General features: G+C 37.4%; 2 protein-coding genes and 1 non-coding gene across 3 annotated transcripts; 2 read left to right on the top strand and 1 right to left on the bottom strand.

Moving 5' to 3' along the window:
- The first annotated feature begins 351 nt into the window (after positions 1 to 351).
- On the top strand, positions 352 to 2,061 carry LOC117812217 (mesenteric estrogen-dependent adipogenesis protein-like). Its single transcript, XM_034682856.1, has 5 exons — positions 352 to 667; positions 761 to 894; positions 1,101 to 1,216; positions 1,322 to 1,495; positions 1,595 to 2,061. Exons 1-5 carry the CDS (start codon positions 444 to 446, stop codon positions 1,622 to 1,624), a joined length of 678 nt encoding a protein of 225 aa, XP_034538747.1. The 5' UTR covers positions 352 to 443; the 3' UTR covers positions 1,625 to 2,061.
- On the bottom strand, positions 2,050 to 9,583 carry alox5ap (arachidonate 5-lipoxygenase-activating protein). The gene is made up of 5 exons (XM_034682857.1): positions 9,377 to 9,583; positions 9,198 to 9,279; positions 7,723 to 7,793; positions 2,366 to 2,447; positions 2,050 to 2,289 (listed from the first exon to the last, which is right to left on the bottom strand). Exons 1-5 carry the CDS (start codon positions 9,447 to 9,449, stop codon positions 2,127 to 2,129), a joined length of 471 nt encoding a protein of 156 aa, XP_034538748.1. The 5' UTR covers positions 9,450 to 9,583; the 3' UTR covers positions 2,050 to 2,126.
- A 2,650-nt stretch (positions 9,584 to 12,233) lies between these two features.
- trnae-uuc lies at positions 12,234 to 12,305 on the top strand. The gene has a single exon. It is a non-coding gene; the product is annotated as a tRNA-Glu (tRNA).
- Positions 12,306 to 13,557: the final 1,252 nt, after the last annotated feature.

The following is a 13,557-nucleotide window of genomic DNA, read 5'->3' as shown; positions in this document are numbered from 1 at the left end:
TCATTATATAGCTTGTAAGTGATTTGGAAATTGTGTGTAAAGCTGTAAAAAAAATCAAAATAAGTAGTTCAAAAAAAAAAAAAAATAAACACTTTGGTAGATAAATTTATTTTAGTGGACTTGTAACTACTGGAAATGTAGTTGACTACACATATTCTCAAAAAAAAAAAGCCAAAAGGTCAATATCAATTCTTTAATTTCCATAATTTATTATATTGCCTTTATAACATCAAAAAAAATAAATATAAGACAATCTTTGCATTTCAATAACCTTGATTAAGTACACATAAGAGCAGTCAAGTGATTTTATTTTCCTAATGCAGACCGGAAGTTGCGTCACGTGAATGTCGTTACCTTGACAGCCTGGGTGTTTTATAAGCTGCAGCGCCACAGCTCGAGCACAAACAACAACTCTGCTACAGAGGAGACAGATAACACTCGCAATGAGAGGAAAACACAACACGATGACTAAAGACAAAGCTGTTCACGGCAGGCTGACTGTGACTGAGGTCGAGGAGTTCCTTAAAAACCCTCCTGCTGGGTTTTCCGTGGAGGCCCTCAGTTCTGGAGGCTTCAGGGTCCACAGTGATCCGGAGCAGAGCCTGGTGCTCATTGATGACTGCGAGTCCTGCAGGGGGAAAATACTCTTCCAGGAGTCTTTGGGAAGGTGAGAAGAAAAAACAACAACAGCATGGGATGTTGCATGTTATTTAAATGCACACTTTTAATTAACTTTTATTGAATTGTTTTTCTATGACAGGCAAGTGAAGATGCAGAACTTAAAGGAGTACACCAGCATGAGACAGAGCCTGCTGACAAAGAGGATTTATCTGCTCATGTCTGCATGCGAGGAGGACTCATCAGAGACCAACATGGAGAAAGCAGAAACCAAAGGTAAACACAAAAATAACTCTGAAAAAGGTTCAGTTTTTGGACCCAGAGTGCCTAAGTAGGTCATACTCTCTCAAGTGTGACTCATTTTGGCTCCCAAACTTAGTAAATGTGTCATGGGTGGGGTACAGGACAGCAACAGTTTCTCTCTCCTTCCCTCATTTCCTCTTTTCCTCATGAGTTGTATTCTCTCTCTCTTTCTGTAACAGTGCTGCAGCAGTATATCGTGTCCATCAATGGGAGTGATCCTTACATCAAATGGCAGATGGAGCGAGGTCTAGACCAGACCATTTCATCTGTCTATGGGGAAAGCTACAGAGTGGATGTAAGCAGCCCTTTAATTCACATGTTATAACTGTCTTTTCACGTCTGTGTTTTTGAGTACATGGTTCAGTTTCCTGTTTCTAAAAGTGTCTTTTACTGATTCCAGATCGACTTGACTGAAGTTCTGGAGAACTGGGCGGCAAAAAACCTCCTCACTATCACGGACAAGCCGGTTAAAGTAAAACCTGTGTGGAGGGACACCTGCTTCACCCTCAAGTACTACTCTGACGCCCTCTTTGACTTCTCTCATTGGTTCGGCTTCAGCAAAAGAAAGTTTAACGTGAGTGTCTGCTGCCTGTCTGCACTTTAACCCAAACACTTCTCTCCATGTCAGAAGCTTCTCTAACTCTCCGCTGCTCTTTCTGTGTCCCACGTACAGTTGAGGCTGACACGACCGAGCTGTGAGTGAAGACGAGAGAGGAAAAGTGGAGTTTTAATCCGTATTTTTTTAAGGGAGCCGTGGTTTCCCTCCTTAAGACTTTCAAGGAAAGGTTGTATCAGTGACCCTGTGGGTGAAGATCTGCACCGGACTGAAGGATCTTCTTCATTTCATCTGGATGCTTCTTTGCTTCAGTGGATTGGAGATCACTGACAAGGACAGTGGAGAGACTTTTGAAGCTCTTCAAGGCACATAATGTGTCAAAATGTATATTTAAAGCTGACCTGTCGGCACATACCTCACTTTATTTACACATGTTGTATGCGGGGTGGAAGGGGTTAAATCTGTACTACAGCAGATTGAAATGTTTGTAGACTTTTGTACTCAAAGAATCAAAATGTGTTTGAGATTTTTATTATTTTGTACCGAACTTAAACACAATAAAAGCTCTTTTACAAAAACATAAACAGCCCGTGTTGTGTTCTCTGTCTTTGAATGCTTTGTGATGTTACACACACACACACACACTGGATTAAGGGATGAGGAGCAGAGCAGAGGCAGCGCTGGTGATAGTTTCCACGTAGTCCTTGTGGTCCTTGCCGTAATAACGCGCCAACAGGTAGTTAAAAATGCCCACGACGCACATCAGGACCAGGAAGGAGAGCACACGTTTCCCAAACAGGTAGCCAGGAGTGCTAAAAGGTCAAAAACACGAGTTAGAAAATACCTTAAATAAACACACACATAATGAAGCCGGCTGTGGTGCTTCACCTTTGAGAGGTCTGTCCCATGTATCCAACAAAGTACTTCTGTCGCACCACCAGGTAGATGATGCCAGCGAACGCAGCAGGAGCTTCAACAGAGGAAAGAAAGATCATCAATCCTGTCTCTAATGCGATCCATAATCAACAGAATAACCTAAAGTATACGGACTACCCTTTAATCTGGGATTGTCACATGATTAAGACTAGGGCCTTTCTTGAAACTGCAGTAAATACAAATTACAGACAAACTGTCCTCTTTCTAACCACATTTTTGTTTGTTTATCAGTTACCTAGAAATAAAAGTTTCTGTCTGCAAAGTAAATTGGATTGCTCACCCTCACAGAATGACCTAAAGTATACGGACTGCCCTTTAATCTGGGATTGTCACATGATTAAGATTAGGCTCTTTCTTGAAACTGCAGTAAATACAAACACTACAGACAAAAACTGTCGTCTTTATAACCACATTTTTGTTTGTTTTTCAGTTACCTAGAAATAAAAATTGCTGCTCACAAAGTAAATTCAATTGCTCACTCACACTGAGGCAGAGAGGCTTTTAAATGTTCCTCGTGTCGTTCTTTATTAACCCTCCTATTGTCCTTGGGGTCAATTGGACCCCATTCAATGTTTAACGTCTCTAAATGAATGACTAACATAATTTTTTTGGCTTCATATTTCATGACTTTTACTACTTTATTGGGAACAACTGGGAAAACGTAAAATTAAAATGTTAATATGTTCCTATTTCCTGTAAAAAAAAATTACGCATCGGCGTTCCTTGGGGTCAGTTTGACCCCAGGCTGTTTTAGCAGTTTATAACATAAGAAATATCAACATTTTACACACATATGTTTTGGTTGTTTTGGATGATATTGAGGTCACTATAACCAAGGACACACATGTGACTGCAGGAGCTGGGATCGAACCGCCAACCTTTAGATTGAGATATAATATTTCCAGCCACCATGTCTCTAAAGACATTCAGTGATGAGTCCTGTGTCATACGTTTGGAGAACATAGAAACAAGGCGGGCCCAACGAGAGCATGACAAACTTGCAGCAGTTTGATGTTCTGTTTTTACAAATAAAGTCCTTCTGAATGCTTTAAATTCTGTTTATGCTTGAAATATATTTTATTGAAGGGCTATTTAAATCAACAAAGAAACATAAAGTACCTGACACATAAATCTGGGTAAAAATCAGTTTCTGGAGGTTTAAATTGCTGGGGTCAAATTGACCCCAAGGATAAAAGATGTTAGTAAATTTGAGGGTAACAGGAGAGTTAAGAACATGTTTAAATGACATAATTAGGTATATTTAGAGTAGAAATTGAGATATTTATAACCTATATTGTATTTTTATAAATGCAACCTGCTGTATCATGATGATTGATGACTGGTTGAATGTTGCCAGGGCTCCCTAGTAAATAATTATCTTTTGCTCGTTGATTTCCACTAAAGATTGGACAATTCAGAGCAGAAATATGCAATAAATTATTTATTTTTTTGCTGCAAAATATGTATTATGTTGTCTTGAAATATGGAAAAAAAAGTAATTTCTAGGTTTGAAGTTACTTTGATAAAAATTAGAAGGAAACTCAAAGTTTGATAAGCTAAAAATGTTGTTTTTATGTTTTAGTTTATTGCAAAAAGAAGAAACTTTGAGCAAAAAATGTACACCAAAATGCCTGATGTATCAAATATGAATCAAATTAAAACTCATATATGAAAACTGGTATTTACTATTAAATATATTTTATTTAAAGGACTTTTTAGATAGTCAACAAAGAAACATAAATTACCTGACACATAAAGCTGGGTAACAATCAGTTTCTGGAGGTTTAAATTGCTGGGGTCAAATTGACCCCAAGGATAAAAGACATCAGTAAATTTGAGGGTAACAGGAGGGTTAATCTCAGATCAAATGCTAAGTGTAGTGGACATATGATAAGTGAAACATTTTGGGCACATTATCAGACATGACTTGCTTGATGATGATGATCTGCAGCGACAGTGCTGTAAACTGTATGCACAGGCTAATATGCTGGCATGTAAATTTCCAATGTGCACAGAAAATGTTAAAACAGAGCTTTTTAGAGGTGCTCTTCATACTGCTTGTGGTACAGTTACAGAAGAGCTAAAATGAAGGATGCATAGAATCTTTTTAAAAGTACCAAGATGGATGAGTGAAAGCTTTATGTTTGTCTACATTTCATGCTGTGCTAAGAAATGTTATGTATTTTATGTATTAATAATAATAATTATAATCATTTGATTTGTAGGGCACTTTTCAAAAAACAAGTTACAAAGTGCTTTACATGGGCAGCAAAATAAAACAGGCAGTTAATAAAAAAACCCCACACAAGTCAAGATAAAGAAACATATTTTAAAAGATATAAAATTCCCCTAAAAGAACTCTAAAGGAATACAATTATTTTAAAAGATTTTTCTTAAGACGGTTAAAATGAAATAAAATAAAATTCATATACAACCATGGAAGGCTCTGTGATAAAAGTATGTTTTAAGAGGGGATTTAAAGGTGACATATCACGCTTTTTTCATCAATATATATTGGTCTAAGAGGTCCCCAAAACATGTCTTTAAAGTTTATGCTCAAAAAAACACTTTGAAATCAGATTTTGGTCTGCCTGAAAAGCCCTCTTCTTCAGTCCTCATCAGAACACTCTGTTTTCTCTCTGACCACGCCCCCTCCGGAAGTGGATGTGCCTCGGCTCTCCAGCACGTTGATCTAATGTTTACATGTTGGCTGAATATACACGGCTGCTCAGAGATCACGTTACTTCAACCCTCTGAATCTGATCCAGAATCTGATCCTGACGGAGAGGCGCCTGCAGCAGGACCTTTCTGAACCATTGGTCACAGATTTAGTGTTTCTTGTTGTTTTATTTATCAGTATGTCGACGTGTGTCTTGGTACACAGCTACGAACATGTAGCTATGTGGCTATGCTAACTAGCGCTAGCACTTATCCATGATAAATAAAAATCATCCACTAGATCTTCAAATCTGCAGACGTGGGGAGTAAAACCGACCTCTGCCAGAAAGGCAGCAGGACCTTTCTGAAGGATTGGTCAGAGATTTAGTGTTTCTTGTTGTTTTATTTGTCAGTATGTAGACGTGTGTCTTGCTACACAGCTACAGCTACAGCTATGAACATGTAGCTATGTGGCTATGCTAATTAGCACTAGCACTTATCCATGATGAATAAAAATCATCCACTAGATCTTCAAATTTGCAGACGTGGGGAGTAAAACTGACCTTTGTGTTTATTAAGACAGCCTACAACTAGCATGCCTCCCTCCTAAGCTCCTTGTTAGCACACATTTGTGCAGGTAATGAAAAACAAAGGGGGGATTCAGTATTATTTTATACAGTCTATGGGCTGAACAAGCTCCGAGCTCTGACTCCGTGACAGACCGGATATTGTTGTTACGTAACAAAAACACGGAAGTCTGAAACGGCTCGTTTCACACACATTTACAGAAAGGTGGAGAAATCAGAACAGGGGCAGAATGGATTTTTTTCATTCTCGGGGGGTTTGTAGACATGCCAGGGACACATATTTCAGGTAGAGAGAACCATTAAAAAGTCAATTTTGCATGATATGTCACCTTTAAAAGAGCTCACTGACTCAGCAGACCTGATCTCCTTGGGCAGATTGTTCCAGAGTGTCGGACCCCTCACTGCAAACGTTCTCCTTTATTAAAACTATTATTATACCTATGTGTTGTAAATGTATGTCTCGACTTGTTGATTCAGATAATGACATTTAAAGGGAGCTCACTCAGCCCACATTAGGTGACACCTCTTGTTTCTGGAAACCCTGGAACAAATGTCTTTTTATGTTTTAATCATGATCAACATGTAAACTGTAGGTATTGCTGACCCTGTGTTGTATCTGTTATTTATTTCTGTTTTTTTATACCTTTGCATGATGATATGGAATTATGAGTATGAAATAAAGTGTATATAGAGAGAGATTTCTGTTGTATGCCCCTAAATGGTCAAACTCTGCCTCAGGACATTAAAACGGCGAGTTTCTCTGTGTGTTTTTAACAGTAAACTGAAGACTTACCTTTTTAATGTAGCTTTAATTTGGAGTAATTCATTTTTAATCCCTGCACTGAATTATTATTTTCACAAAATGTATTTATTCATTTATTTATTCATTTATTTATTATATTTATCTGATTTTTTTTACTTAAACTGATTTTTAATTTTGCTTTCTACTTTCGCTTATTTTAATACAATGTGTTTATTTATTTATTATATTTATTATGTTTCTCTGATCTCTTTAGCTTTTACTGATTTTTAATTTTGCTTTCTACTTTCACTTAATTTAATAATTTTACTGTATTGATTTTATTTCATTTCTAAATATTTTATCTATGATCACGTCTTTTACTATCTTATCATTTCAGTTGTTTTCTGTCTCTCTGTTCTTTTGTGAAGCACTTTGGGCTTCATGCTTGAATGTATGAAATGTGCTTCATAAAGAAAGTTGAGTTGTGCCTTGCTTCGACATATTTTTCTTTATCATTTTTGGAGGAATTCCCACCAGGAACCAACCGAAGCTTCCCGTAAATTGTTTTATGATGAATTTAATGCTAGTCAATATTGACACAATAAAGCTCACATGCAGCAATCAGCAATCAGCCTACACACCTTTGCAGGTGGAGAAGTCTTTTGTGAAGGAACCAAACGTGAGCGAATCAAGTGTTTGCACGTGCTTTAAGGGCTTGAGATGATGGATTGAAAAGAATAAAAGGTTGACATATGAAAAGGATTTGTCTCAAGTGGTGAATGTTTGCTTCTATTTACATTTTCTGAAGGTGAAATTTATTTAAACGTAACAAAGGACCTTGATTTCTTTTTAGCAGCATTGTATTGTATCCAAAGTTAGAAGGATTTCAGGTGAAACTGCCGACACAAATAAAGATAAATCAACACTCTGGAGTCAGTAATCCTTTCCTTAATATTTAAACCACTTATACTCATGGGCTGAATTGGAGGGGTTATTTTAAAAAATTAAAGATTGGTTTGAAAAAGGAAACATATTCAGTGATTTATACAACAGAAATAGACATACTGTGCGTTTAAATGTTACAATCACAATTAATATTATTAGTTGTTTTTTATTTTTGTTTCCCTCTAAGTTCTGCGACCTCCAATTTGGAAAACACTGCTAAAAATAACTCACCTATATGCAAAAGTTCAACCTGCAGAACAAACACTGCTTTCAAATGTTAGCATGACTGACCTCTTAGCTGAGTGAGGGTGTGCTCTGTTTACAGACTAAGTTCACATGTGATTGCGACTTTATTACAACTACTGATCAATGATTACCTTGGTTAAGACACACACCGGCACACCACATCACTGCCAGGAAGGTGGGATAAGCGTCCATGCAGTTTCGACTAGAAGACGCATGAAAAGGTGTTATTTAGCCATTTCAGAGATGTCACATGCAATAAAACACAATGAAGCAATCATCATTTAGTATCAAATGAGGGAAAACCAAGCCCTTTGTGCATGGCTGCTGCCGGGAAATGTTTTACAGCTGCAGAGGAGAGGGGTAGAAACAACACAGTGCAGGAAAAAAACAACCTCAATGTGGCTCTGGTGCTGGTGTCCAGGAAAAACTGAGCCCACTCTGAGAGTCAGCCTGCGCAGGCTGTTGCAATAAGTTGCAATAATCAGAGCAATGTGTTGCGCAGTGTTTCCCTCAAACCTTTCCAGTCTCACATGTCTCAGGGGATTCATCCAGAAATAAAAAAATGCATGAGGGTGAAGAGTTTTCAGACAAATCACTGGAGAAGGATTCATATGTTTTTTTCAGGCTCTTCTTGGACATTCAGTTATTTTCCTTTGAATAGTCACAACTCATGTTCTTGGACATAACTTCATCTCAGGTGTCACGGGGTTGACTTAAACAATTGAATGGCTATTTCTGGATCTCTGGTACCCTGCTGCACATAGCTCCAGCTTTAGTTTGCTGAACCACTATGCGTCACCTAAATAGTGTTCCTAAGGTTGTTAAACACATTGGTATTGGTAATAAAGGGTCAAAAGCAGTCGGAGTAGGAGACAGAAATGTTAGGTAAGTTTTAAACGGTCTGCAAATGTTTGCATCACATTCAGGAGATGTTTGTACGTTTGTTTTGAAATTTCTACGTGCCCTAAAAGAAAGGATGTGGCTCAGAGAGTTCCTTTAAAATAAGGAAGTGCTGTGTTTGTTCTAAAACTCAAACTCAGGTATGTTACAAATATCAGATTTCAGAGATTAAACAGATATATGATCTATTTGTTTGATTGTCTGATTAATCCTGTTGTCAGTAAAGTCTGATTCTTTTTCTAATTATACCCTTAACCCCACAGATTTAGACATTCAGATTTCTGTTTTGAACAGAACCACATTCCCTTGAGTCAAACTGGAAGGTCACAAAACAGAAACAAAGCGTAAGAGAAATTGCAGTTTCTTACGCATCAGACAGGAAAATGTTGTTGTAAATGTGTCTGTCTGTTAAAAAGGTGTTTGTTTGATGAGTAATCAAAGTGTTCATTTCCCGCTGTTTGCTTCAACAGGACCCGATGAGTCAACTTATTTAAATGAAGGAGGAAAAAATGTGTTCCAAAGCTTATTGTTGTTTTCCTAGAACATATTCAAATGAGCTGTGTACCAGCTTCCCCTCCACACACACACACACACACACACACACATCACTGTGTGTTCAGGAAAAAATAAGTCTCTCAATGTAAACAGAAATTGCACTAATGGTTGTTTCTCTGGAATAAACAGAATGAAATGAGGATGCACTCACTTGGCACATGACACTCGTTCAAAACCAGCCGCCTGGGTGTTTTGACGATTGCACTCTTTCTCCACCTTCAGGGCAAAAAACGCTACAAACACAAATTGAGATAAAGGATACATATATCATTATTCAAAATATAAGCTCTCCTCTTGCTCATAATATAAGACACTTGTTGCTTCTCTCACCGTTTTGGAGTACGCTGATGAGTGTGACGATGACCAGGAGGTAGATGTTTTCCACCACGATGCTGGAGTCCATGATTGCCTGATTGTACAGCAAACTGAGGGTGACAGAACTTTTCTATCAAGCGGTCAATGCAGAACCTGAACCTGATCTGCAACCCTGCAACACCATCCCATCTCCATCCATCACACACACAAGTCTGTAGCTTCCTCTTTATGTAAATGATGCTCTGGCTTAATACAGAGATGCACAAACAAGTTGCCTGCTACTTCCCTTTATCTAGTTTGCATGAAGATGCACACATACGGGGAAATTTAAATGGCAGTTATTTTATTTGTCTTCAGTTGTTGGTCCTAGTTGAGGCTCTTTGAGAGGCCTTGAGGGAGAGAGTTTGATTTCTGTCTTCTGTTTGAAACACACATTAAACTGTCAGAAAGGATCTGACGTTCAGGGATTAACTTCTAATTATTCTTGCTCCCTTGCTTCAGTTGTTGTCCTGATAATGTAGATTACAAAGTTCCTGGTTGCGGTCACAAGCAACCACGTACAGTTCCAGTCAACTTGCAGAACTAGTTGTGTCAGAGGAGCAACTGATTTATCCAATGTTGCAGTTAAATTCTCAATGGTAATATACTGCTTGGGGAACTGTAGTATAAAAGCAGTATCAGAAGATCCTGCTGTTGTCCTGAATACCTGAACAGCTTTGATTACTTTGACCTGAATCTGCAGACAGGGTGTCTACGAATCAAAGTGCTGATATCCAGTATAACAGCACTCCCTCTTGTGTTATATTGATTTAATACACCTGTGCTTCTCTTTCTGATAAGTCAAATCTGCTGAAGTGTACTGAAAACTTTCACTTATATAAAATCAGTTCACTGCAAGCAAGGACTTTTAATCATTTTTTAAAAGATTTTCTGTGATTTGAATTCATGTGTTCTGTTTTGCTGTCTTTGTTTTGTGTTATGAGTGATCTTGATTGATTTCAAGGCTGTCACTCTGTCACAACACCAAAAGCTACAGGTGTAAGGTAATCTTCTAAATCTGAAGTGTTTGCAGTATAGTTTTGAGAGACATATTCAGTCCTTACAAATTAAACTAGCCTAGGAACATCTTTACAGAATATATGTGCCGTATTGAGCTTTTATGATAGTAAAAGCAGTATATTGTTTTCATAATTATTAAAACTAACAGCAAATTGTGTATTTATCAATAAAAGCAGGGTAGTATCCTGCATAACGCATTTACTTAATTGTTCCCACCACTCCTCTTCTGCAAAAGTTGAATGTCTGAGTACAAAAAATAGATAAATACGATCAATAAGCATATTTGAATGCCGCCTCTGTCACAGATTTTGCTGACCTGCAGCCAAACAGCACCTGCATGTGCTTTTCAACGGTAATGCAGCTTCCTCTCTAAATTAATGCCCCCGCTCATGGAATACTTTTGCTGCATTGCTGTCCATCTCCTTCAAAATGACTGACAGAAGTAACAAAGAGGTGACAATGCCAACATTGTTTTTTTTTACTGCAGGTTCAATTCAGTTGTTGCAGCAACCCAGACATAAGTACAATCAAGAAAAAGTTCCAATCAGAATCAGAATCAGCTTTATTGGCCAGGTATGCTTGAACACACAAGGAAGTTGACTCTGGTAAACTGTGCTCTCTTAGTACAAGGCATAAGAATAAGACATAAAATAAAAACAATAATATAATAACAATAACATCAGCTATAAATACAAAATAACAACAGATAGGCATGACTGATATGTACAGGCTAAAATAATATGATAATACCGCAGTGGTGAGTAGCAGAGCAGAGGTAGTTTTATACATTAAAAAAATAGTAGTTAAATAATAAAATAAATAGAAATATGGAATTCTGCTTGGAGAATTGTTGCATTGTATATTTACATGTTTATTTACAGAGAGTATTGATCCAACAGGTATGACACTGATATGGTTTAGTGTTCATAGTAAAATAATAGTAAAATAAATTAAGTCAAAATAAAAATAGAATACAATTTAGATATATACAATGTTAAAAATGGAATTAAGATATATACAAGTGTTACAAATGGATTAAATGGCAGTAATTGCAGAAAGTATTAAAACGATTCAGTAATGACAGGTTGACATGGTGTTATTATGGTTGGTAATGACAGATTGAGCAATATATTAAATAAATAATATATAATATGACCGTAAGTTGTAGTAAACAATACTAAAATAATATAGCAATTTATTATATAATAGTAATATAAAGTTATATATATATAAAGTTCTCTAGCCAAGAGACACCTATGACAGTACATGTATACAATACATGTGAGTAAGTGTGTTTAAAATAAATAAACACTGATAAATAGTTGTGTCCACGAAAAGTACATGCCTTTTGACCCATCTTGTTAGGACTGACTCAAGTAAATAAAACAATAAAATGGATATTAAATAAAATAAAATAAAATAACTCTTTCAATCAACTTTTGAGTATAATCGAAATTAAAACACATTCTTTGAGTTTAGGATGAGTTTTCCAGGATATTCAGTCATCATTGTAAAACACTTCAGGTAAATTAAATTACTTTAGGATTCAATTGTCATTTCTTATTTAGAGAGCTAGCTTTGCCCATCACTGGCTGGAGCTAGCTTAGTGTCGGTCAGTTTGAGCACAGCTAAATAGCATCTTGCTAACATTGGGACCTTAGGCGGTTATGGTTCTGTCAACAATACAATACAGTATCCTACAATAATCTACAAGATGGTCCGTCAATGTATTTAGCTTCTTCCATTTCAGGAAATACAATCTATAGATTGTGTTGTCGGTTTACAAACACAAGAGATTTTCTGTATAATCGCGTCCCATATGGTCTAGCGGTTAGGATTCCTGGTTTTCACCCAGGCGGCCCGGGTTCGACTCCCGGTATGGGAACTACACGTTTTGCTTCGGGACATTATCACACCACAAAGTGTATAAAATAACTTCAGGTTTAAAATGTACTATTCAAGTGTTTTTATATATATTGCCACTCAATATCATTGAAGCTCAGTTAAAGATACAGTGTGTAATTCCCTCATTAACCACTAGGTGGCTCAAAGGTTGTTTTTCAAAACGGATCTACAGATGCAGTGTGGATTAATCTGAGAAATTGGTAAATCCAGGTTGTGGATGGAAAAGCAAGGATAATTATTCTGTGCTGTCTGCAAGAAAACACAAACAGGATCATGAAGCAGCTTTTGATTTTGTTGATTTATGTCTACAGGCTGAAAACAACTCATCTGAATAGCTGAAAATAAAGCAAATATACAAAATATTTTTTTTAAAAAGTTGAATTACTTAGCTTTTCTTATTATTTATGATTGTATATTGTTGGCTATTTCACCCTACACTTGTAGTAAATGTTATAGGATCTCTCTCATATCACTGATACCAATACATACAGAGCTCATAGTGCCATATTACCCCTCTAGAATGCTACACTCCCAGCATGCAGGCCTGCTTGTCGTACCTCTCTAAAAGTAGTATGGGAGACAGAACCTTCAGTTATCAGGCCTATCTCCTTTGGAATTATCTACCAGTCAGGGTCTGGGAGGCAGACACCCTCTCTCAGCTTAAAACTTAACTTTTTGATAAAGCTTATAGTTCGAGCTGGCTCTGGCTTGGACCAGCTTTTAGTAATGCTGCTATAGGCTTAGCCTGACAGGGGAACTGATACACCGAGATCCTATCTTACCCCCCATCACTTACTTTAACTCTTCCTGTCCCATTAAAGTTACTAACCATAGACCTTTCTGGAGTCCCTGAGCTCCCTTGTCTGGTAGGTTCCTCTGAAACGCTGCCGTAGACGTCCTCCTGCTGTGGATGTTCCAGTATCCAGCTGATACCGACGTCCTGGACTCCAGCGGCAACAGCAACTACTAACATCTCTCTCTTATTCTCTTCTATCCCTCTTTCCAACCCCAACTCACTCTTAGCAGATGTGAGTCTAACATGAGTCTGGTCCTGCTGGAGGTTTCTGCCTGTTAAATGAAGTTTGTCCTTGCCACTGTAACTTGCTAATGCTGCAAAGGTCTCTGCTCATAGTGGATTAAGATGAGATCAGACTGAGTCCTGTCTGTAAGATGGGACTGGATCTTATCCTGTCTTGATGTTGGGTCTTTGTTAATAATTTAACAGAGTACGG

The sequence above is a fragment of the Notolabrus celidotus genome, chromosome 5 (genome assembly GCF_009762535.1).
Source record: "Notolabrus celidotus isolate fNotCel1 chromosome 5, fNotCel1.pri, whole genome shotgun sequence".
In the NCBI taxonomy this organism is placed as follows: Eukaryota; Metazoa; Chordata; class Actinopteri; order Labriformes; family Labridae; genus Notolabrus; species Notolabrus celidotus.
Note: the sequence above shows the minus strand (reverse complement) of the source record. Positions and strands in the feature narration are given on the sequence as shown.

Coding starts and splice junctions, on each gene's coding strand:
- LOC117812217 (XM_034682856.1), top strand. CDS start 444: ATGAGAGGAAAACACAACACGATGACTAAAGACAAAGCTGTTCACGGC. Junction 668..760: donor TTCCAGGAGTCTTTGGGAAG/GTGAGAAGAAAA, acceptor TTTCTATGACAG/GCAAGTGAAGATGCAGAACT. Junction 1,217..1,321: donor GGGAAAGCTACAGAGTGGAT/GTAAGCAGCCCT, acceptor TACTGATTCCAG/ATCGACTTGACTGAAGTTCT.
- alox5ap (XM_034682857.1), bottom strand. CDS start 9,449: ATGGACTCCAGCATCGTGGTGGAAAACATCTACCTCCTGGTCATCGTC. Junction 9,280..9,376: donor CATCAGCGTACTCCAAAACG/GTGAGAGAAGCA, acceptor TTGTGTTTGTAG/CGTTTTTTGCCCTGAAGGTG. Junction 2,448..7,722: donor CGGTGTGTGTCTTAACCAAG/GTAATCATTGAT, acceptor CCTCTGTTGAAG/CTCCTGCTGCGTTCGCTGGC.